A 26,867-nucleotide genomic window follows, 5' to 3' on the forward strand; every position below is an offset into this window, starting at 1 on the left:
CTCACTCACTACCATGCCACATACAACAGCAACAACAAACAAGACAATGAAAATGAAATAATAAATAAGAGAAATTTAACATGAAGCAAACAAGTGTGTGTTTGTTGTCCCCAAAAAAAGAAAAATAATAAAAAAAAATAAAAACAAAATAATAAAAAAAAAAAAACAACCAAACATCTCACAATATTAGTACGAGCATCTACATACATACACACAGCTACACAAACAAACAAACAAACACACACTTAAACATTTATATCCACTTAAGTGTGGGATGAACATTTCGCAGGAATAATGTGAAAATTTTGGGGGGTTTGAGAGGATCTTTAAACTTAGTCAGCAGCCATGGCAAGCACAAGCATGTTTGCTGTGGACAATAAATATTAATTGATTGAAGATGAAACATTAAAAAAAAATAAATTTTGTTGAAAATTTTTAGGAATTTAACTGACTATTCTATGGTTTACAGGTGTGTGGCATTTTCAAAATTGTTCATGTGAATCAAGTAGGTGATTCATATTATTTGTTTGTTTTGCTAAATTTTCGCCGAATATCACAAAATAATTTCCCCAAAATTTTGCCTTAAACAAAATTATCTTTATTTGTTTTTTTCTCTTTCAAAACAGGCGCCTATTCATCAGCAAATGTCTTTCTAAGAAAATTTGCAACAGTTTGTTAGTTTTTCTAATAGACGGACACATTATGCGCCTCTTTAGAAATGCATATTTATTTTTGTTTCGTTTAAAGAAAAAAAATCTATTTCAAATTTGTGTTTTTTTTTTAATAAAGTTTATATTTTGTTTTGCTTTTTATGATAGATGATAATCTAAATTTGTGAATCATCCATCCATCTCTGTGTAGTCGTCGGTGGCGCACATTTCTTTTAGTCTCCTCCGCTGACTGTTGCTGCTTTAAGTTTTCTATTTGATTTTGGTATTTATAGTTTGTCGTTGCACAGTGGGGCAGGTCGTTTAAGATAATTGGTTAATTTGTTTAATTAGGTTAGAGCTTAGATAGATCCGTAAAGGAAAGCAATATTTTGAAAGATCTGATCTCTCAATAATAAAATTTCAATTAATTAAATCAATCAATAAATTTTTCAATAAAAACTTTGATTTCAAGAAAAAATTTGAATTTTAAAGAAAAGTAAAAGTTTTGTGTAAAAAATAAGGATTTGAATTCAGAATTTGTGGCTTTGAAAGGTATAATTTTTTTCCACAAGTTCGGATTTTTAAAGAAAAACTTCGGATATTTTTTTAGAAAATTCGAATTTTTTTTGCTAAAATTTTAACAGAATTTTATTAAAAATTCATTATAAGTAGATTTTTAGTACAAAATTAGATTTTTAATAAAAAATTGGAGTTTTAGTAAGATATTGGGTTTTTAGTACAAAATCGAATTATAAGTATTTAATTAGTACAAAATTAATTTTAGTAAAAAATTGTATTTTTAGTACATAATTGCATTTTTAGTAAAAAATCCAATTTAAGTGCAAAATCACAGTAAAATTTCTTTACATATTGGATTTTTAGTACAAAATCTTTTGTGAAAATTGCAATTTTTTTGTACAAAATTGGTTTAGATTTTTAATAGTAAACAGAATTTTAATAAAAATTCATTAAAAAGTGGATTTTTAGTACAAAATTGGAGTTTTAGTACAAAATCGGATTATAAGTATTTAATTAGAAATTAAGTACAGAATTGCATTTTTAGTACAAATTTGCATTTTTATAAAAAATTGCATTTTTAGTACAAAATTGATTTTTAGTACATAATTGGATTTTTAGTAAAAATGCCAATTTTTGTGTAAAATCACAGTAAAACTTCTGTATATATTGGATATTTAGTACATTATATTTTTAGTACATATTCATTTTTTATTAAAAATTCCAATTTTAGTGTAAAATCAAAGTAAAATTTCAGTACATATTGGATTTTTAGTACAAAATCTTTTGTGAAAATTGCAATTTTTTGTACAAAATTGGTTTCATAATTAGTAGTAATCAAAATTTTACTAAAATTACAAAGTGAATTTTTAGTACATAATTGTACATATTTTTAGTAAAAATTTGGATTTTTAGTACAAAATTGGATTTTTAGTATAAAATCAGATTACAAGTATTTAATTAGAATTTAAGTACAGATTTGCATGTTTAGTACAAATTTTAATTTTTAGTACAAAATTGTATTTTTTCTTGTAAATAATTTCATTTTTAGTGCAACTGGAAATTTTACAATAAATGGAATTTTTTGTACAAAATTGGATTTTTAGTATAAAATCGGATTATAAGCATTTAATTAGAATTTAAGTACAGAATTGAATTTTTAGTACAAATTTGCATTTTTTGTTCAAAATTGCATTTTTAGTACAAAACTGTATTTATTTGTAAATAATTGCATTTTTAGTAAAACTCTAAATTTTAGTGTAAAATAGCAGTAAAAATTCAGAGAAAATTGGATTTTTAGTACGAAATTGAGTTTTAGTACAAAAACGGATTATAGGAATTTAGTTTAAATTTCAGTACAAAATATCATCTTATTATAAAAGCATTTTATTATAAAATAGAAGTTTTAGTACAAAATTACATTTATCGTACAAATTGCATTTTTAACAAAAAATCGAATTTTTAATACAAAATGGAATTTTTCAATTTGAACTGATTTTCAATTAAAAGAAAAGAATTTCTGTTAAAAATTAAGGTGAAATTGTTTATGTGAATTTTTGCTTAAGTAAATGGTGATGCAACAACAGACATCTGTTGAAGAAATTTGTTTGAAAATCCCTTGGCTTTAACATTACATCCACTATCGCCATAGAATAATCCTCAAAAAATCCTTCAACTTGCCCTGATTGCAGTTCAATTGGCTATTACTGCAACTTCACCACTGTACAAGTCGTTTCTTTTTTTAGTTTTTTTATATTATTTTCTTTTAGTTTGTACAACCAACCTTATCAACATATTTATCTCTCTTACGTTGCTTGTTCACACGCCCCCATAACTCACCTTGCGACTGAAAGCAAAGGAAATTTCACATGATTTTTCAGTTCAGGCAACAGCAGCAAATGTTTACATTTCGTTTTAACCGAAGGTGCTTCAAGTAGTACGTTTACAAAGTAAAATCAACAACAACAACTACTATTACAACAATAACATTAAACAACTGTAAGATCTCAGCAACAATAACAACAGCAACTACAAAAATATATATCATTTAGGTATGTGCCATACATTCATTGTTCAGTTTTTCAGCTTTTTTTCGCTCCCTATACCCTTTGCCTTGGTCGGAGAGTACCTTAAGTTTGTCACTTTAATTCGCTGAAAATAAGAACTTTAAAAGTTTTGTTTAGGTACTAAAGACGAAAATGGTTCTTTGGAGTCTGTAGATTGTAAAACTTACTCAACAACTTACTTTTCAATGACTACCACATACCGACTGCATTATTTAGAAGGAGTCTATTAATAACTTATAAACTTACTTTTTAGCCTTGTTTTCCAAATTTGTTAGAGGCAAGTTGACAAGAAAGTTGACTTTTTTTCACTCAAATTGTAAAACTTATATAATTTCCAGATAAAATAAGAGTACTTTTAGTAAAAAATTTTACTAGTAAAATTTAAACTTAAAGTATGTACTCGCACGTTATCTGGAAACGGGCCCTTAGACATTCGATGGATTCGATTTAGGTCTGTTAATATTTCTTGCAGATAATTTAGAAACATTCTTGAAATAGAGCCCTAAACTACAGCAAGATTCAAATTTATTGACAATGTTATGATTCGATTATATCTACTGATCATTACAGTTTAAGAAACATAAGATAATTATATAAGTGGTTACGTAAGTAGAAACCTAGGGTGCATTAAATTCGTCTTTAACCAATACATGTTGCTGATGCTGCTGTTAAATGTATTTCTTTTTTCACTTTAGTTTTCATCATGATGATGATGATGGTGATTTTTCTTTAGTTCATTTGTCTGCTGCTCTTATTTTCGGATGTCGCTTTTTGATGTATTTATTGTCGCGTCTTGATGTCCATGTTTACCGAACTGACGTTCTGTTGAATACTTAAAGAGCTGATGGTGGCAGAGTGATGTTTTTAATGATGTTGTCGTATAGTTGTTATTGCCGAATGGAATTGTTTCTGTTCTTGTTGTTGTTGCTACTGCTGATGTTATTATTTGGTACATTTAGGAAAAATTTTTAAATTCCATTGAAAAAGCAAAAAATAAAAATAAAACCAAAAACACATAAACCCCCTAACTAAAGGAATTTCTAAATTGTATAAATATTGTTGTTGTTGCTGTTGTATTAAAAACAAAATTTGTATATCAATTTAGATAAGAAATGAAACAATTCAAAAAAGTGACAATTTAATCATATCACTGACGTCACATATAAGCATACACATATACAAATACGCACATGCATGCAACAATAAACTTCAGGGAAGTGATAACGTTGACAGATGGATGAATGTTTGGACGGATGATTGAGGACAGACAGACATGCATACCAAACAATAACGCAATATTTTTAATATTTTGTTTTGGTGTTTTTTTCCTCCAACAAAATGTCCATATAAATCATTTTTTTGTAGTCGTCACTACTAAACTCATGTTTTTCTTAATGTTCTAACACACAAATAAGAACAAACATTCACATTATTACTGAACTTACTCAATCACTTAACACACTCCCTCACTACCCTCCTGAGACCGACAAAAAAAAAAACAAATATTAAAAAATATATAAATATTTTAACAGATAAATCTTTGTTTTTACATTAACATATCTTAAAGATACACATACATATATAAATCTATTAATATTATTTATTAACTGGATGGAAATTCATAATGATGTTTTTCCTTTTTTTCCTATGATAAACATAATGATCATTATGTTGAGTTTGTTTTTGTTTTACGCTACTAATGTCATTCGTTTTGTTTTTTTTACAGCACAGCTTGCTTCTATAAAATCAATATCAGCCAGTAATCGTACTGTGGAAAATGGCCAAGAATTGAGAATTGTTTGTAAAGTTACTGGACGACCACCACCCAAAGTGACATGGTTTAAGGATCATCGATCAATAAATCGCAATCGTAAACTGTATCAGTTTTCTCACTATAAGTAGGTTAAATTCATCATTATTGTGTTTAATTTTTTTTTTGTTTTGAAAATGATCATCATTATCATCATTGTCACTGATGAAAAAAAATAGAAGAAGAACAACAACAAAAAAAGTGATTCATTCATTTACTCAGTCATTGATGATTTTGAACGTAACATATTCACACTTGCACACACATACATACAAACATACTATGATCATGAGTATATTGTATAATAAAACAAATATTAGTGGGTCCACATTTTAGAAATCACGTTCCCATACAAATTACCCTTGAAATTTGTATTTAATTGTAGAAATAAATCAAAATGTTCAATGTTCAATCTACAAATTTTAATTAGAAATAAAATTATTACGTTTTTATTGTTAATAATTTTATAATATTAAAAATATGTATATGATATTATCTGGTGATCTTGGTACCAATGATCGATTCTATATGGAAAGAATTTTTTATAAAAATAAATTCAAATATTATTCAAAAATGAACTAGTTCTAAAAAGAACCAGTTAGAAAAGTGACAGTTCCAAACTTAAATCAACTCAAAAGGACTAGTTCGCGATTAGACTATAGACTAGACTATAGACTAGACTATAAGCTAGACTATAGACTAGACTATAGACTAGACTATAGACTAGACTATAGACTAGACTATAGACTAGACTATAGACTAGACTATAGACTAGACTATAGACTAGACTATAGACTAGACTATAGACTAGACTATAGACTAGACTATAGACTAGACTATAGACTAGACTATAGACTAGACTATAGACTAGACTATAGACTAGACTATAGACTAGACTATAGACTAGACTATAGACTAGACTATAGACTAGACTATAGACTAGACAACTAGACTATAGACTAGACTATAGACTAGACTATAGACTAGACTATAGACTAGACTATAGACTAGACTATAGACTAGACTATAGACTAGACTATAGACTAGACTATAGACTAGACTATAGACTAGACTATATACTAGACTATAGACTAGACTATAGACTAGACTATAGACTAGACTATAGACTAGACTATAGACTAGACTATAGACTACACTATAGACTGGACTACAGACTAGACTACAGACTGGACTACAGACTAGACTACAGACTAGACTATAGACTAGACTATAGACGACTGTCAAACTTGATTTTAACAAGTTTTAAAACCAATATTGCCAAATTTATAATTGTAATATTGAACACAATGGACCCCCTAATATTTGTAAAAAGTACAAGAGTTTATATATTTTTTTTTAAGATTTTTAAGATTTTATTTATGTGTGTGCAGTTTTTTTTCAATTTAATTTTAATTTAAAAAAAATGTCTTATTAATTTAAAAAAATTTTCTTTTCTTCCTAATTACAAAAAAATCATTTCGCAGAAAAAGATCTGAACTTATTATACGTTCTTTTAATACCTCAGATGCTGGTCGTTATGAGTGTCGAGCAAAAAATAAGGTTAATCGTAATATAGAACGCAGAGCAATCGTAATTAAAGCGTATCCAGGTATTTATAGTCTCATGATTTTTTATTTTATGCATTTTTTTATTTCACTTTAAAAATTGCTAATGTGTGAACTAAAGTGTGAAAGCATTAATAAATTTAATTATAATTTTTGTTTTTCTTTTCTTTTTTTCGTGGCTATTTTCTTTTAGTACAACGTTTTGATCCCAATCCCCGAGGTACAGGCAATAATTGTCCGGATGATGCCTCCGAGTTCTGTTTTAATGGCGGAACTTGTAAATTCTTTTCAGAAATCGGTTCCTATTCCTGCATGTAAGTTTTCGTTTCTTTTTTAAGTTATTATTTAGTTTATATAAGTAAGGTAACCTTTTTTAGTTAGATTTAAATTTAGACTTGTCTAGTATTTTCATTGACTCTTTTGTTTTCCGTTTTTATATATATGTTTCCAGATGCCCCGAAGGCTTTATTGGTGAAAGATGCGACCGCAAAGAAGTCAACAATATGCCCCCTAGTACGTACAGCAACGAACACGAATGTGGCGAAAATAAATATTTAGGAAGTTATTATTGCTAAAGTAGGCTTTTCTATAGCATCAAACGTTTTTTGGTTCTGTTTTCTGTTTCAAAACTATTTTAATCTCAAATTTGTTAAAGTATTTATTTTATATTGTTAATTTTTGTTCATTATTTTTCAAGCAAAAAAGAACTCAGTACTTTATTAAAACTAAAGTTAAAATTTTAGTTTTGATAAAAATTTTATAAAATACCGTATAATAATTTTTCAAATTTCGATTGTATTAGCATATAAATAGAGTTGTATTTTCTTAACAATTTGGCATATTTCTTGAGATTTATTTTCACATTAAAGTTGTCTAAAAATTCTTGAAACTAATTCGAACTAGTTTTCGTGTTGTGTTTGTGTGAAAAGCCGATTTCGGCTCGTGTTCCGGGGCAACCTTTAGTGTTCGTTGCTATAAATATTACTAAATTAAAGTGTTTAAAAGCCTTATAGAAAGGATTCGTGAGTTGTGAACAGTAGCTTTTTGGGCATAATTATTCTTATAGTAAAAATAGTTCGGGGTCTACACAGGGGGAAAAATATACACGTCTGGTACCAAATTGACACCAAATTTTTCAATAACATCCATTGTCAAGTATATACATACAACAACACTATGTAATGTTGAAAACGCAACGTTGTCAACATTGCAACAATTCGTTGTAGCAATCTAAACTTTATGCACATCCGTTGTCTAAATGTTAACAAAAGTGGTAAGCTCATTATTTACAACGTATTTTGAGCTTACCACTTTTGTTAACTTTTATTAACAAATTTGGTGTCAATTTGGTACCGGGCGTGTAAATTTTTATTCTCTGTGTAGTTCTAAGCAAATATGCCGATGTTTTATTATGCTTTTCACAAACTTTGTATTAATATATTCCAAATATATAGTTGTTATGTGAGATTGAGGTTCTGAATCCAAGATTTTTTTTATCGAACGATATATATGTATAACGAGAGAGAAAGCATATTGTGTTTTGCCAGTCTCTTTCTAAAAAATTTAAACATGTTTATATAGAACTATTTCTTGACTCATATAGGAAAATGACTTCTCAATCTTCTCCACAAGTAAGCAGCAATTTAACTACTTCTACTAACAATAAATTCCATGAGTTTAACCATCTCAATTCTCTATTCGAAAAGTTGATCTGTATGTGTGTATATCAACTGAAAGCTAAGTTCGTATTGAAGCTCGAATTTTATAAATATTGCAATTGTTTTTCGTAAAATGCAACTCTGCTTATATGTTTCCAAAGAAAATTGTACAAAATCTTTTTCTTTTTTTTAGTTTATAAATCTTTAACAAATATTCTTTCTATTTTCTATAACTACTATATATTTTACATAAAATGCTAAAACAAACAGTATAAACCCTTTGTTTGAAATTATAAAAAAAGGGAGAAGAAGGGTTTTACACCGAAAAACAAAAATTCACCACATTCCATAACAACCGCTTAGAACGTTTTTTTTTTCAAACTTAAACTTAATTGCTCGAAAATACATGTATGTTAGACTCTGTCGGTAACTAAAGATTAAAAAAATTAAATTAAACTAAAAATTACATAGATATTTACAAAACTAAAGGTGCTATAGAAAGGCTTTTGTTTAAATATATAATTACTTTCCGCTAAGCGGGCACTAACATTATTTTTTTTGTTCCTTAGAGTTTTTTTGTACTATTTACCACACACATTTAACAGTGTAATTTTAAATTAAATTAATTTAAATTTTATTTAACTCGAGATCATTTTTTTAAAATGCTTTTTTTTATTACTATTTGTCATAAGTTTGAATTTACTAAGAGATTTTTTTTTTTTTTTGAAATAAGTATGTACAATATTTTAGAAATTGTAATTTGGTCTAAAGAACACTTACTTAAACATATGCATACATATTTTATGAAAATATTTGCCAGGCTTATTATAGTTAAAAAGAGGCTTTAAAGGGCCTATAGAAGAAAACAGAAAATTTGAACTTACACACCCACACACACACATACATAAATACTAATATCCATACCATGTAGTATAAATGGAAAAAATCCAAAGTTAATTTATTATTTAATTTAATCTAATTTTATTATTTAATTTAATTTAAACATTATTTAATTAGATTTTAATTTTACTTTTTACGACTAAAGTTAAAATTTCTGGAAAAAAAGAAAGAAAAACAAAACTTAATAATTCATATAGAACTTTCTCGAATAATGTTTGTAAAAATATTAATTTTAAAACAAATTAAAAAATATATATATTTGGAAATGGTTTAATTTTTCAAACATAACTCCTATTGTTGTACCTACTTCACTCAACTTCAACTCCTAACTATTTAGTACTACATACTGTCATTTGAAAACAACATTCACTTAATAATTTATTTATTTTATTTTATATATTTATTTGTACTTAATCCCTCCATCCATTTATTATAATTAAACTGAACTTTTTCTTCATAGATTTGCAAATATACATACATTTTCTAAGTAGTTGTAAAGGTAGTAAGTATTTTATCATAGTAGTAGTAGTTTTAAAATTTCATTTTCTAGATTTTTCTTTTTTTTTGGCTGTAGAATGCAACAAACAATTTCTGCATTTGTTTAAACAAAAAAAACTATTCTAAACTAATGGTGTTTGTATTTTAATTAAATCGAAAAAATAAACTCATATTTACTTATAACAAAACATTTTATTTAAAATTAACTGGCAACTACAGTAGTAAAAACTATAGTTTGTTTACAAACTTAATTTTGGGAAAAGCTTTTCTTAACACCTTTTCCTTGCTAAAGTTTAAATTAAAAAGTAATAGTTTTTAATATTTACATTTAGTTTATGTCAATTACCACAAATTAATGACATTATTTTATATGTTGTTTTTTTATTCACAGATTTTATGTTGCAATCTACGGCCAAATACACACCTTTGATAATTTAAACTACTACTACTTAGTACTACTACTATTACCACTACTATTTACTGTTATATTTTTTATTGGTTTCAAATTATTATCATTATTTTTTTGTAATTACGTAGAGTTTTTCTTATAAAGCCGCAATTGTTATAGTTGTTAAATTGAAAAAAAAAAATATATCAAAAGAAATGTATATGTATGTATATTTTGCCAACAGGGAGAAAATTTTAAATAATCCTATTTTTTATAAAAAACAAATAAAAAATTTTGAAATTTTTGGCTGGAATACTTAAGGAGTTTTAAAAAATTATCAAATAATCATTCTAATCACTCATTCTAATCACTCAAAAAAAGTTTTCGGCCCCTAAATGTTACATTAATATGACTTTCATAACTATTATGTAAAGTTTCTTTCGATTAATGTAACTTTTCATTGCATTAAAGGTTTCATTGAGCAAACGAAGTTTTTTTCTTTTAGTGTAGACAAGCATAAAGCAGCAAATAATCATTCTTATCATCAAACAATAGGCCTTAAAAGTTGCATTATTAAGACTTTCATAACTATAATGTAAAGTTTCATTCGATAAATGTAACTTTTCATTGCATTAAAATATATTAAAAAATAGGCCTTAAAAGTTGCATTATTAAGACTTTCATAACTATAATGTAAAGTTTCATTCGATAAATGTAACTTTTCATTGCATTAAAGGTTTAATTGAGGAAACAAAGCTTTTTTCTCTAAGTGTAAATAAGCATAGAGCAACAATTTATCAAAAGTTTCTATCGATTAATGTAACTTTTCATTGCATTAAAGGTTTCATTGAGAAAACGAAGTCTTTTCTCTTAGTGTAAACAAGCATAGAGCAACAAATAATCATTCATATCATCAAAAAATACGCCACAGACCTTAATTGTTGCATTATTATGACTTTCGTAACTATAATGTAAAGTTTCTTGTGATTAATGTAACTTTTCATTGCATTAAAGGTTTCATTGAGGAAAAGACGATTTTTCTCTAAGTGTAAACAAACATAGAGCTACAAATTTGTTATAGTAATCGACTTCATTCGGAATATAACAGAAATTTGTTTGTATCAACCTTTAATCATCTTAATTAACTAAATATTTGATTTGCAATAAATTTTGTAAAAAGAATTAAAAAATTTGTTAAAGATCTTGGTAAATGGAAAGTGCTCCAGAACTTGAAAATAAAACCAATTGTAATGGAATTATTGACAGCTTTGGGGTTATAAAATTTCATGATCAAAATAACTCGCCCACTTATTAGTTACAAATTTATCACTTAAAATTGTTCGTTTTCTTTTAATAAAAATCTATTTCTTTTGTACTGACCACCCACTAACAAATGATTTTTCTTTAGTTCTTATTGATTTAGAAATAAAACTAAATTTATTACATTATTTACAAGTAAATCAATAATAATTCGAAATAAAAAGAAAAGACAATTTCCGTTAAAGTGGGCGAGATTTTTTATTTTTCTAAACTTATCCATTTTAAAGTTAAATTTTTCTTGAAAAGAAAGATCTCCATATAAGAAATATTTATCAAAGTTTTCTAAAATGTTTATACAAGTGTCAACTTATGTCGTCATCGTAAAAAATGATCTGAGTGATTCGTGTTTCGTGTTTTCTCTGAGAATAATCAATTTTGTTTCTAGCCTGATTTTTGAAACTCTGTTCACTCCAAACTTCAAGAAACAGATTCGTAAATCTTATTTTATAGAGATTTAATAGAAAATTCAGTATTTTGAAGCGATCACTTGATGCTAGGCTTCGGCAAAGAGAGAGAAATAGACTCTGGTTATGTGAAAGCAAGAGAACTCATTTCAAATTTCCAGTAACAGATTGAAAAGACATTTGCCTTAATTTTTTAATCAATGTATAAAGGTCAAAAGAAACTGTACTCGAAACGATTCTCGAATTATTCGAATGTCATCAAAATTCTTTGTTTTTCATAATAAACCAGAAGAGATTCTAAAATATGAGAGAGTGTAGACATACTCGTATTTTTTCGAACTCTTTAAAAATTTGCTCGAAAGTTCAAGCTCGCACTGACGGACTCATGAAGCGGAATTTGAAGGGAAAAAGATCACAATTTGTTAAAGAGAATCTACTAGAATATAGTGAAACTTTCCTAATGATCTTTCAATATAAATAATAATGATATTTTCTATCACTAAAGTCGAAATTGTTTCCTAAGTAAATGAAAAATAAGAGACGAACAAGAGATCGGTAAAAATTTTGATGATCGGCTCAATTGTTAAGATCATGCAACATGAAATGTATCTAAACGAGACATTAAAAGAAAAATTTTAAAATTTTTCTGTATTTTTGGACCAATTTATATACAAGGTTCTAATGTTAAAAACCTCGTGAGAATAAAACATATAGAATGGAACGGACTTAAAATAAAGTTGTAAGATTTCAGATTCTTACTTTTATCATTCTCAATTGATAGTTGGAATATGATCAATTACTCAATAGCATTTGAATGGAAATTTCAATACCTTTACAATAATATAAATTCGATCAAAATAATTATCGGAACTCTTCAACTAACTTCAACATAGTTTTCTTAAATAGTATTTTATTAGATCATATTTAATTTATTAATTGGTTTACAAAATAACAAGTCTATCAAAATACCTGAGTAAACAAATTCCTCATTCTGAGGAAAATGTAAAAATATAAATCCATCAACAATAGTTTATTTATCTTTTTTTTCTTGAAACTGCGCATGTTATTCCAGCCAAAAAATTTCCAAACAAAATTATTTGAAATTAAAATTGCATCACTTCACTACTTATTTATTTAATTTTTTTATTTTTGAATTTTCAATTTTGTTAGTATTATAAATATTACAAAGTGTTAATGTTTTGTTTTTAGTTTTTTTTTTTTTTTTTAATTAAATTTTAACATTTTTATTTGATGTTTTAGTTGTAAGTTTGTAAATTTTAAATTGTATTTTATAAGTATGTACTTAAGTATGTCCAAATACACACACACTCATTCACTCACTTTTTCACACACACAATCATACACTTAAACCACTTCAATACAGAAATGTTTGAAAATTTATTTTAAATCAAATTTAATTTATAGTTTTTAAAAAAACTCAAAAAAAAAAACGAAAGAAATTTAAAACAAACATTAAGCATTAAGAAAATAAAATTACACATATATACACACACACATACAATTCATACCAAAAATGTAATTATAATTAATTAGTTACTTTTTAAATTGTAAATTTAAAAAATAAACATGATTTTAAAAAGAAAAAAAATCAAACAATAGTTATTAAAAAAAGAAGCTTTTTTTTATTTTTGAATTGAAAATATTTGTTTAACTAAAGATTGTATTGAGAATCTCAAAAATTGAGATTTATATTTATTTTTATTTTAATTATTATTTAATTAATTAATAAATTAATTAACATTTGTTAATATTTGTATTGTATTCTTTTTTAAGTTTTAAACACAATTTAAAAAAAAATCAAATCACCCCCTCCACACCCTTTCTCACACACACATACACACGAAATGCCCACTTTTTTTATTTGTTAGTGTTAGTTATTTTTTTCTAGTTGTTTAAGTTTGTAAATGTAAATTATTCGATAATATTTTTAACATATTTTTATATAAAAAAACACATTAAATGGTAAAATAAAAGCATGTCATATATGTATTTATTATAAAAAATCCTGTCTGAACAAGGAAAAGATTTGAAAAAAAAACACAAATAAAATCTGAAATAATTAATTAAAATTATAAAATAATAAAAATAATGTTAAAGAGAAGATGATGAAAATGAAAAGAATATAAAACAAAATGAACTAAATATTAAAAAATTTGCTGAACTTTGTTTGATTAAAAAAACACTTGAAAAAATAATAAAAAAATGTGTTTAATTTTGTTGTTTAATGGGGGAATGTATGAATTCAAAATGTAACGGTTGTAATTTGCAACCCCTAATATGTAGTGTCTGGTATATACAAAAGCTTCGTGCTGTGAAATTGTTTATATACTTATAAATCGCGTTGCCAGCAATGTGTATATGCTAGTGTTATCAAGAGGGTTTAATAATTTTGAGAACCTGGAGGTCATAAATATTTTGGAGTTAATAATGTTAAAGTAAATAAGTTTCCCTTTAACCCATTAGATGCCCACTTACTTTATTTTTTATATTGCTGGTTTTCTGGTTTTAATTTTCAACATAATTAATATTTGAGAAATGATTAGAATATTTTTAAAAGTTCTATAACCTTCCTAGATCTTATCGAACCCATCTCTTTTACTGACAGACTACAACACCACCAATTAACATACATTTGGATATCCCCGTAAGAATGTTCAATTCTGATGCTATCTCTGAAGTTCGTAGTTTCAAATTTAAGAAACGTATTTGAAACGATTTTTGGTATATAGCATGAAAAGGAAATGTTTAGTTAGTTGGTTTAAAATTGGAACTCACATGTATCCAGTACGATCAATAGAGCCTTTAGGGTATTCTACCGAACATGGGGTCTTAAGCCGAAAATTATGTCATGGACTTTTAATATGATAATAAAGCCAATTCTGACTTATGCTGCCTTAAACTCGAACATGTCCTACATATGCATTGCGACTATTATTCACATACCACCTTAGGATATTCTTATTAATGATGAGGCCTGCAATTCGGCAATTCGCGTTTCCTGACAGGAATAAATGAGCCAAACAAACATTGTGGCAGCAAAGTTCTAATCAAGTTTGATTTACTGATAGGTCCAAATACATAGATGGTGATAGTGGAGCGGGTATTTGTGGTCCAAACTTCCAGAACGCAATCTTCATGGAAAAATATTTCTCAACCTTTCAGGCAGAAGTCTATGCCATCTTCATATGTGCTATGGAATAAGTCAGGAGAATTATAAGGGGTCTGACCATTTATATATTAGACAACCAAATTTATATGTCAGACAGCCACATCAGCGCTCAAGGCCTTACTATCATATGAAGTTAGGTCGGGTGTTGTAATGGACTGTGTGACATCACTGAACGTACTGGGTAAACATAACAAATTAGTATTATGTTGGATACCCGGTCATTAAGATCATGGTGGCAACGAACGGGTGGATTGCTTAGCAAATAGAGGAGCTCATCGCCCACTTATCGGCTCTGAACCATTCTTTGGTATCCCACAAATTAGCTCGCCACTGGGATGCTACAACAGTTCTTAGAGATACATAGCGATTAATTACGCTATTAAGGGTAAAATCCCAAAAATTTTTATCGCTCAACAAAAATGATCACAGAATACTAACGGAACTACTCAACGGGCATTGTGGTCCCAGATAGCATTAATTCATCCTAGGAAACGCCATATCGAAGCTATGCAGATTATGTGGCTGTTTGAACACATATTGTGCAATTATCCAACACTAAGGACTCGTCGAGAAAGTATCTTAGGTGCTGCATCACTAGCGCCGAAGGATATATTCAACAACTCACCAATCAAACCCGTTATTTTTATACGTGAATTAAACCTGTTATGGTGAACCCACGGCCTGCACAAATCTAACCTAACAAAATTTTCAAACAAACTACAGTGAGAGAGTATGGGGTTGAACCCCTAGTAATAAGCCAATTGATATTAGCTATTTCGAAAGGTCTATATGTAGTGGGTTCAAGTCTCACTATAAACGTTGCTCTGTCTTATAACAATGGGTGTACACAGAGGGAAAAGGAAATAAACACGCCTGGTACCAAATTGACACCAAAGAGTTTATAATTTTTCAATAACATTCGTTGTCAAAGTATGTATATACATACGTACGACAACACTAAATAATTGCAACAATTTGTTGTCGAAATCTAAATATTATACACATCCGTTGTCTAAATGTTAACAAACATGGTAAGCTCACTATTGGCAACGGATTGTTTGTCAACAGTGAGCTTACCACGTTTGTTAACATTTGGACAACGTATGTGTATAAAATTTAGATTTCAACAACGAATTGTTGCAATGTTGCCAACATTATATAGTGTTGTCGTACGTATGTATATACTGGTATTGAAAAATTATAAACAGTTTGGTGTAAATTTGGTACCAGGCGTGTATATTTATTTTTCCCTCTGTGTATGGTCATCATTATACTCCTTATATATATAACAAGTTGGAATACAAAATGTTATTGTATAAATATAATATTTTGAAAATTAAACACCATTAAAATCAGTTTTTTCTACCATATTCCGCCACATTGGCCATAACGTTATGGCCATGCACACAAATTTCCTTTTCCGTTTACAGAGAGTAAAAGAAAAGAGAGCGCGCGAGAATATTCTACACACTAATATTCTATCTAATGAGTATATAACGGCTACAAAATGCACAAATAACTGTTCAACAGTGTACGAATATTTTTTGGTGGTGGGTTTTCTGGTCGGCAGGCAAAAATAATTTAGCCAAACGAAACCAAACAGTTGGACACAAAGCTCTCTCAAATAAACGACAAACATTTAATAAAGCGGAAGTTTTTTTTAACAATATATCAACATTTTTTTTCTACATAAAACACATATTTAGATAAATTATATTAAAATAAAATTTTCATAATTAAGTGCAATATAAAATAAATTTAAAAAATAATACTATATTTATTTCTATACAAAATAAATAACTGTTTTAAACCAAACTCTAACATAAATAATAAATTTGAAAAGAAATTTTCCATCGTCTACTTCGGTCGGTATCTGTAGACAATAATCGTTTTAATTAAAAAAAAAAAGGAAAAAACTGAAGCAAAATTAAAACATATTTTGTTTGGTAACATAATTTAAATAAATTATTATATAATACGCCAGCAACAAAAAATCGTATGATTATTAATAGAAGTTCAATTATAATAATAATCAGAAGAAAAAAACAAAGAAAAAATCTTATTAACACAGATATACGGTGGGATTATGTGCGATAAATCAATAACTACATGGAAGATGTGTTTCAAACACAATTTTCATATCGCATTAAAAGGAATATAAGACAAAAAACTGTCGTTTTATATACAAAAAATTATACATATATATGTATAGGTATATACTTAAGTACATATGTATGTGTAGTTATATACACATTAATATATATACATATATGTATGTACTTACATACAAAACCAAACAGCTAAAGCAAATGTCAAATCAACAGTGTTAATTTTTATACCAACTACTAAGCAAAGTCAATCCGCAATTTTGCACAACCAAACCAACTAACTAACTCATCCCATCCCATCCTATACCTACCTGGTGGGTTGTTCTGCCATCTATCTCTTTGGTTGTCTGTTTGCTGTAATAACTTCATATAACTCATTCATTTATTTAGACAGTCAGTCAACTATGGCCACTGCCAATCCTATAAGTAGTAGTTGCCAAAGCATTGCCACCGTTAGTTTGGGTAATGTTGCGGTTGCAACTAGTGCTACAGGCGGAAGTTTACGTACGGGCAATGGTAACGGAAATACCACCCATTATGTCATGGGCACCGGCAGTCTGGGACGTTTAAAATATCACAACAAACACAAAAGTCTAGACGCCAGTGATGAAGAGTTGGAATATTCCCAGGTAAGACATATAGACACAAAAACTAAACACATTAATATGGACTCATTTCAATAATTGTGTTTTTTTTTGTTTTTGTATAGAGCAACGACATTTGCTTCTTAAGGGTGGTTAAATTAATATGTAGTATTTATACCCCTCCCTCTATTCCTCATATGTTCAATGTTTTAGATATTGCTACTGCTTATGAGGTGTCACACCTGATTGAACAATGATTTTATGTTAATTTTGACTCACTAAGAACAGAAAGAGTTTAGAACTCTCATACTATATACTTACACATATACATATGTATTAGAACAACATATGTTAATAGAGCAGTGTGGCATGTGCTTTAACTTATGATGACATTTGTGATGACTGTGTGCTTATTAGTAAACTCTTTATAATCCAATTAGCTGCTCAGCGGCATTGATAGTTAATCTAAATTATCTTGTATGTTATTAGATGAGATGTTATTAAATCATATTAATTGTGTTTAATTAGTTAATGTTATTGGTACTAATACTTTTGCTAAATATTACATAGCAGATTTTTATTGCTATAAACTGGGAAGAGAGCAATTTTATACAGCCCAGGCATGAAAAATTCAGTACTTTAGTACTTTTTCAGTACTTTCTCATTTCGAAAAATACCGCGGTACTCCCACAAGTTATTTGGAGATTTTTCTAACTAATAAACTTTTGATAAACAGGCCAAATAGTATTCGGTCTATAGTCTTGTCTAGTCTATAGTCTAGTCTAGTCTAGTCTAGTCTAGTCTAGTCTAGTCTAGTCTAGTCTAGTCTAGTCTAGTCTAGTCTAGTCTAGTCTAGTCTAGTCTAGTCTAGTCTATAGTTTAGGTCTATAGTTTAGTCTATAGGTCTAGTCTATCGTCTAGTCTATAGTCTAGTCTATAGTCTAGTCTATAGTCTAGTCTATAGGTCTAGTCTATAGTCTAGTCTATAGTCTAGTCTATAGTCTAGTCTATAGTCTAGTCTATAGTCTAGTCTATAGTCTAGTCTATAGTCTAGTCTATAGTCTAGTCTATAGTCTAGTCTATAGTCTAGTCTATAGTCTAGTCTATAGTCTAGTCTATAGTCTAGTCTATAGTCGAGTCTATAGTCTAGTCTATAGTCTAGTCTATAGTCTAGTCTATAGTCTAGTCTATAGTCTAGTCTATAGTCTAGTCTATAGTCTAGTCTATAGTCTAGTCTATAGTCTAGTCTATAGTCTAGTCTATAGTCTAGTCTATAGTCTAGTCTATAGTCTAGTCTATAGTCTAGTCTATAGTCTAGTCTATAGTCTAGTCTATAGTCTAGTCTAGTCTAGTCTATAGTCTAGTCTATAGTCTAGTCTATAGTCTAGTCTATAGTCTAGTCTATAGTCTATAGTCTAGTCTATAGTCTAGTCTATAGTCTAGTCTATAGTCTAGTCTATAGTCTAGTCTATAGTCTAGTCTATAGTCTAGTCTATAGTCTAGTCTATAGTCTAGTCTATAGTCTAGTCTATAGTCTAGTCTATAGTCTAGTCTATAGTCTAGTCTATAGTCTAGTCTATAGTCTAGTCTATAGTCTAGTCTATAGTCTAGTCTATAGTCTAGTCTATAGTCTAGTCTATAGTCTAGTCTATAGTCTAGTCTATAGTCTAGTCTATAGTCTAGTCTATAGTCTAGTCTATAGTCTAGTCTATAGTCTAGTCTATAGTCTAGTCTATAGTCTAGTCTATAGTCTAGTCTATAGTCTAGTCTATAGTCTAGTCTATAGTCTAGTCTATAGTCTAGTCTATAGTCTAGTCTATAGTCTAGTCTTGTCTATAGTCTAGTCTATAGTCTAGTTTATAATCTAGTCTATAGTCTAGTCTATAGTTTAGTCTATAGTCTAGTCTATAGTCTAGTCTATAGTCTAGTCTATAGTCTAGTCTATAGTCTAGTCTATAGTCTAGTCTATAGTTTAGTCTATAGTCTAGTCTATAGTCTAGTCTATAGTCTAGTCTATAGTCTAGTCTATAGTCTAGTCTATAGTCTAGTCTATAGTCTAGTCTATAGTCTAGTCTATAGTCTAGTCTATAGTCTAGTCTATAGTCTAGTCTATAGTCTAGTCTATAGTCTAGTCTATAGTCTAGTCTATAGTCTAGTCTATAGTCTAGTCTATAGTCTAGTCTATAGTCTAGTCTATAGTAGTCTATAGTCTCTATAGACTATAGACTAGTCTAGATATCGCATGCGATATTCTAAAAAATGGGAAATTACGATCAGTTTTACCAGATTATGTATGTGGTAATTCGGTCCCTGGATGGTTGTTTGAAAAATGTCATGAAATTAAAATATTGGCCATCACATTGTAAATTTACTTTCTGGCTTAAAAGCCATAATATCCATAGAATAAAAATATATTAATATTTTAAAAATTTTATCACATTATTATACAATTTTGTTTCAAAACGAGTTACTGCTTGATTTCCCCTGAGTCTTAATATGCCATTAGAACTCTAATGGCATATAACGATTCAATGATAAAATATTGCGTGCATACAAAAAGTCTGTTTTAAAACGCATTTTTTACTTTAGATTCTAAGGTTCATGAATAAAATGAATTAATCTTTTTATTTTTGCTTTTACTCTTTATTATTTAAAATGCATTTGACCGTGACTGTGGCGTACTATTTGCCCTTAAACTACGCGATTATAGAACGTCATTGTTGAAATCCAATGTACAATGAACAATAATTTGTATACATAATATTTGCTACAATTAACTGACACATACATTTGGAACGATATTTTTTTTTAAATTTAACGAGTTTGAAATATAACAAAAATTTATTTGAAAATTGTGAGAGCAACTGAAATTTTATAAATTATAGATACGAAATATTTCAAGGAATAAATAAGAGTATTTTACATATAAAACACTCTGTGCTAAGTTTTAATTTCTTATAGAAAATATTTAATTATTTTTCTCAAAATTTTGCCATTCTCTTGCTCGTGGTCATGTCCAAAAGTAAATTAAAAATCTTTGCTCAACATAGTTGAGGCAAACTTTCTGTCAATGAAAGTATAAGTCGAAAAAATTTTTCAACATATAACCATTCACAATTACCAGCAGCACTCCAAGCAAATGATAAAAAAGACAAATAAATATTCTTGTATTTAGTACACACAATTTAAGGATAATATGCCAAGTGCCTCCAGTTATTTGTTTTAAAATTCTTTAGCTTTCAAAGACACACACAAAACAAACTTATAATGAGTTGTAAATACTTAATGACCACCAGTACAAGTACTGCACACTGAAAACAAACAAAGATATGCTAGTAGTACAACATGACCCAAGGAAGATGTGTAAGGAGGATTGCACACACAAGAAGCCTTAAGGAATTTTGTAAAACAACATAAATAAGAACAATTTAAATGCAAATCGTATTTAAAAACTCATAATCATAAGTGACTAAAGATGTTACTTTTCTTTTTCTCTCTATAATTTAATAGTTATCACAGTCGACCCATATCTTGGGAAGAGTCAAGTCCGAACGCTTTTTAGCCTCTAAGGTAGATGAAGATCGCCGTAGACGTACCATCATAGTGGAAAAGAAAAACGATTCTTTCGGCTTTACACTGCAGAGTTATGGTATTCACTATAAAAAAGATCAAGAAGTGGAAATGATCACCTATGTGGATTATGTGGAATATGATGGACCCGCTTATAGGGCTGGCATGAGAGAAGGTGATGTTATACTCTCAATTAATGGACGAGATATGGAGAAAGCCGATCATAAAACATTGGTGGACTACATTAAAAGTTGTGATACACGCATGAGAATGGTTGTGCTTTTTGAGGACTGTGTACGCAAGGTATTTTGAAGTAAGTTAATTAAAATTTCAGATTTGTTTTAATAATTTCCTTTACAGGTTGAACTGCATATGCGTTATATACAATTGCAAAATATGTTGCAAAACAAAATGAATGAATTGGAAAAGATTTGCATAAGAGAAAGAGAGCTTTTGGAAGGCAAGTGGAAGACACACAGTTTGCCAGCGCGTAAAAAGGCCACCACTTCGCCTACCGATGGTACAGATACAGGAAATTCTCCCACAGATGCTGAACTTAATTTACCCTATTACCGTTCAACACTCTCCACCGAAGACGTAACAAATATAGCACGTCAAACACAGCAGACAATAATACCACCACCAGCTCAGTTTATGCTGTCGTATCACTATTTCGATCCCCACTATCGTTATGTGATGAAACCTTCCACTTCGACCAATAGCAGCGGAGATTGTTTTGTAACAATCGGTGAACCTTTGACGAGGGCAGAATCGGGAGATACTACAACTGCTCCAGCCACTTCAACCCACTTTACCAGTCAAAGACGTGCCAGTAGTTCGCAGCCACCAGCTCCACCACCAAGAACTTGCGAGAAACACAAACCACCAAACAAACAGCAGCAACAACAACAACAACAACACCAACCGCAGCAGCAGACTCAACAGCAGCAAACACAAAAACAGGATTTAAATAGTACGCACAAATCATCTAAAACCGGCAAGCATTGTCATGGTCATTCCTGTAATCCTTGCATAGACTTTAGATGGAAATCAGCTGAAAAATCAGCAGCAGCTGCTGCTGCTGCAGCCGCCGCTGGTAATGGTGATAATGTTAGTTTGGATGCCTATGATCTAGCCAGTCCATGTTGCGATACTCATTGTGTGCCATCACGGCGACGTACTCGCCATCATCACAAAGAGCATACACACAAACATAAACATCGTGATCGTGATCGAGAACACGAAGCCAAAGAAAGACCACCACGGCCAAAGTCTCAGAGTCATGTAACTACGGGAGCAACAAGACATCATCATCACCATCATGCCGCACAAGATGCTGGTCAACATCAACATCACTACTATGAACATCAGCAACAGCAGCAGCAACAACAACAGCAATCACAGCATCATCACCATCAAAAATCTCATGGCTGTGATTCTCATACTGGTAGTATACGATCCCGCTACTTTGATATTGCCTCGGGATTAGCTAGTCGCTGTAGTTTGCATTCATGTACATCAAGCGAATTTGCACCAGCTGATTCAGCTTCATATACCACTTCGATTAGTACTGATACTCTTTTCTATGATCCGAATAGTGAAAATCCAGCAACTTCTCGTCAACATTCCACCAAATCAAGGCAATCCTGTCAACAACAACAGCAGTCACAGCAACAACAGGCTCAGCAGCAGCAACAACAACAAACTTATCATCATTCTCACCATCAGCATCAACATCATCAACAACAGCCAACTCAACAACAACAACAGCAATATATGCAACAAGCCATGTATCAGCAACGTTATCATATTACCGCAACCCAGGTACAACCAGCTCAAATTTATCCCAACTCTGCTTATGTGCACAAACCAAAGTCTTGGGATAACCTCACAGCAGCCAATATAGGAGCCTATGGCTATGGTTATGGCTATTTGGATACGGTGGCCATGAAACCGGTGGTAAATTTACAAATAGCTCAACAACGTCATTCCATACCACGCAAAAATCCCTATGGACGCTATTCAACTTATACCGATGTTGAGAACTATGCGCCACCACCAACGGAATTCGTCGAACAAGTCACAACTACAACCACCACTATAACGGCCAAATCCACAGAGGAACTTATAGCCACCTCTCAGAGTGGTTGTGATTGCATGACACCCAAACAACATCAACAGGCCATCAAACTTGCTCAACTACAACTCAGTCAAAATCAACAAGTTTCCCAGCACAATAACTGTCAAATGGGTTACTATTCCCATCTGGCTCAACCGAAAATGGATGCCACCACTTCAACATCGGCACCAAATGCCCCTAACAATGTCAGCAGTGTTGCGGCTAATGTCTCGTCCAATGCAAATTCTAATGTTGGCACAAGTTCCACTGTCAATGCTAGTGGTGGCCCGAATGTATCAACTGTTACCGAAGTAACACGTTTGTAGGTAACGCTTGTTTAGACCAGTAACTGCCATTGGTCTAAATGACAATACAATATATGAATACGAACATTATGAGCAGTGCATTTACACACATTAACAATGATCTCAAATATTACTAAAAAAACAAATGATTAGCCAAAGAATTTATGACAAAAACTCTCAAAATAGAGAGTCTATGCTTAAATAATAATTATGTGGAAAGCACATTTAGGTATTTAATTTTTAGAAACAGTTATTTTAATTCAATTATATTCAAAAATCCGCAAGCTACAGTTATTCTATAACATTCTTAATCAAAAGTAAATCTTACAACACATTTCCCCATTTCTCTAAACGTCTTTTAGGATTTTTGTAGAAATTATTTTGACATTACAACAACTGTAGATTCCTGATAACTAGATCTCGGTTAACTATATATTTTGTTTTTAGTCAATAGCCCGGATAGAGTAGTCTATAACTCTAAAGTCGGTAATATAGTCTAATCTATAGCTCGATCTATAGTCTGGTATAAAGTTTGGACTATAGTCTGATCTACATTATTGGCTAAAGACTGGACCATAGTCTAAGCTATATTCTTGCCCATAGACTGCACCATAGTCTGATCTACAGTCAGTTCAATAGCCTGGACTATATCTGATCAAAAATCTGGTCTATAGTCCGGTCTCTTGAATAGTATTATGTCTGGTGTATTGTCTGGTCTAAAGTCTGCTGTTTAGTCAGACTTAAACTAGTGAAGGGTCTGGACTAAATCTGGTCGAGAGTCTGGTCTTTAGTTAGACTTGATATGGTCAAGGGTTTTGGGCTCTTTGGGTTTGGGCCTGGTCTATTGTATGGTATTATGGCTGGTGTATTTTCTGGTCTATAGTCTGCTGTTTAGTCAGAACTAAATCTAGTCAAGAGTCTGGACTAAATCTGGCCAAGGGTTTGGACTAAATCTGGTCAAGAGTCTGGTCTTTAGTTAGATTTAATCTGGTCAAAGGTCTGGAATAAAACTGGTCAATAATCTGGACTACATATATTTGATCAAGAATCTGGTCTATAGTCTGACCTATGTTTGGTATTATGTCTGATGTATTTTCAGGTCTAAAGTCTGGTTATAGACTGCTTTTTAGTTAGAACTAAACTAGTCAAGAGTTTGGACTAAATCTGGTCTAAATCTTAGTCTAATCTGTAGTTTGCAGTTTCGTCAAAACTAAATATATTCGAGGATCTAGAGTAAATCTAGTCAAGGGTTTTGTCTTTAGTTCGACTTAATGTAGTCAAGAGTCTGAGCCATACACTGGATTATAGTTTTTTTTTGCCTATAGTCTGTACTATAGTGAGTACTAAATATGGTCAAGAGTCTGGACTACATTTTTGTATATAATCTGATCTACAGTTGAGAACATAGTCTATATATATAGAATAGTTTAAAGTCTAGATAATGGTCCACTCTATAGTCTTGTCGAAAATTTAATCGATAGTCTGGTCGGTAGTCTATTCAATATAGTGATATATAGTCTATACAATAGCTTGTGGTCTAAATAATGTTGTAGTCTAAAATATGAAGGTCTAGGTGTATTTCTTCCGATTTGTTGTTACATATATCCTCCTTTCAACTACCTATAGTCCGTATTATAGTCTGAATTGAAATGGGCTGAATTCGGACTAAATCTTTAACAACTATTTTTCCCTTGACCCCCACCAATTATTCTTTCACATTCTTAATTCTATTAGAAATATGCAATATTTGATTATGGACTAGAAACTTACAACCTGCAGACTATTTCAGAATATATTGTATACGGAAGACTCCAATTTTTGTTAATTCTTTGATTGATTTGGAAAACTCATAAACAAACATAAAACGAATACATTTTGAAATTAATTCTTACCGAGAAAAATTTCAAGATTAAGAATATTGAAAGGGAAATAGAAACCGCAACTATTAGACTAATAGGCGCTAGCATATTAACCTCTAATGATATAGATGTAAATATGGGAATATAATTGAAATTTTGTTGAAATATTTGAAAGATTTGATTTAAAGCCACATAAAAACCAAAATATTAAATATAACCGTCTATATTCATAAACTTATACATCGATTCATTAAAAAGTAGGTCCATATAAAAAAATAAATATATTCAATGTATTAAGTAACAACGCTAAAGTCTTGTCAACTATGCCAAACTTATAAAAACGACTTTTTTTTAAATAAAATAATTGTTGTGTTTATTTTTTTCTAAAAAAAAACTTTAATAATTTAATATTAAAAAATATAAAAATAGAGTAATAAAAATAAAACTTACCAAATCTTTTCAAATGAAATTATAAAATGCTGAAATATTTGTAGATCTAATAGGTGTAGAAAATCTGAAAATGAAAAGAAAATTTACAATTTTATTTTACAGTTAAGACTGAAGGGTTTTTAAGATAAAAAGTCTTTTAATAATTGATATTTAAAGTTATTAGCATATAAAATATTAGTAAAAAAATTTAAATATGAATTATTTTTCTTTTAAAAATAGAAAAAAAAAACAACAACAACATCAATTGTGATATAAAAAGCACATTATAATATTATATAGAGATAAGCAGGGGGGTCTGAACAAAATAAAAGTAGAGTATTTTGTAACTTAAAATAATAACATTTTAGACAAATATGGACCCTAAATAAACATTTTACAAAAGCTTAATACTTTATAACTTAAATAGTAATAAAAATCTTAAAGAAAATTTATTTAAATGAATTGGCAAATTTTGAAAAACGTAACGTATCATTAGTAAAACATTTGGTAGTTTAGTGTAGAAATACTTATGTATGTAATATTTAATTATATTTCTAATATTAAATAATAATAATTAAACCAAATATTTTGAAGCTGTGCAGATTAAAAATTTAGACAAAAACATTAAAATAAATATTTAAAATAATAAAATACATAAATGTGTTCATTAGTTGAAAATAATACTTAAAAAAGTGTTTTAATTATAGAGAGGGAGAGAGAGAGAAGTAGAACTTTTGAAAAATTAACGTTATTTGCTGTCAGTGACACAAGCAAATAACCAACTGTCATTGCTGAAAAGAGAGTAAGAGAGTTGCCATATTTTATTTTTAACACGCCATCTGTGTTATTATTTGGGCAAATGTCAAATGGAAGTAAAAAAATCAATAAACCACCCTTCGTTAGAAAATGTTAAGGGAAAACTCAATAT

General features: G+C 29.5%; 2 protein-coding genes across 11 annotated transcripts in view; both read left to right on the plus strand.

Moving 5' to 3' along the window:
• LOC119601941 (protein vein) overlaps nt 1–13,834 on the plus strand; it is a 45,400-nt gene extending 31,566 nt beyond the window's left edge. For 8 of the 9 annotated variants that reach the window (XM_037953212.1, XM_037953213.1, XM_037953214.1 and 5 more), the window contains exons 3-6: nt 4,959–5,130; nt 6,527–6,651; nt 6,801–6,921; nt 7,059–10,017. In XM_037953212.1, coding sequence (XP_037809140.1) covers nt 4,959–5,130; nt 6,527–6,651; nt 6,801–6,921; nt 7,059–7,182 — 542 coding nt within the window. In that variant the 3' untranslated portion in view covers nt 7,183–10,017. Of the gene's footprint in view, nt 1–4,958; nt 5,131–6,526; nt 6,652–6,800; nt 6,922–7,058; nt 10,018–10,054 lie in introns of those variants that run through there. The other variant, XM_037953220.1, reaches the window with a different exon arrangement.
• Nucleotides 13,835–16,600: 2,766 nt separating this feature from the next.
• LOC119601940 (GATA zinc finger domain-containing protein 10) lies at nt 16,601–25,172 on the plus strand. 2 transcript variants are annotated; one of them, XM_037953211.1, is made up of 4 exons: nt 16,601–17,387; nt 17,464–17,702; nt 21,168–21,530; nt 21,588–25,172. In XM_037953211.1, exons 2-4 carry the CDS (start codon nt 17,478–17,480, stop codon nt 23,670–23,672), a joined length of 2,673 nt encoding a protein of 890 aa, XP_037809139.1. In that variant the 5' UTR covers nt 16,601–17,387; nt 17,464–17,477; the 3' UTR covers nt 23,673–25,172. The 2 variants fall into 2 exon arrangements, with proteins under 2 accessions (XP_037809139.1, XP_037809137.1); XM_037953209.1 differs by having other exon boundaries at nt 16,601–17,702.
• The last annotated feature ends 1,695 nt before the right edge of the window (nt 25,173–26,867 follow it).

The sequence above is a fragment of the Lucilia sericata genome, unplaced genomic scaffold (assembly GCF_015586225.1).
Source record: "Lucilia sericata isolate MDLA Ls3-8-SP2 unplaced genomic scaffold, ASM1558622v1 Contig000201F_arrow, whole genome shotgun sequence".
NCBI classification, from domain to species: domain Eukaryota; kingdom Metazoa; phylum Arthropoda; class Insecta; order Diptera; family Calliphoridae; genus Lucilia; species Lucilia sericata.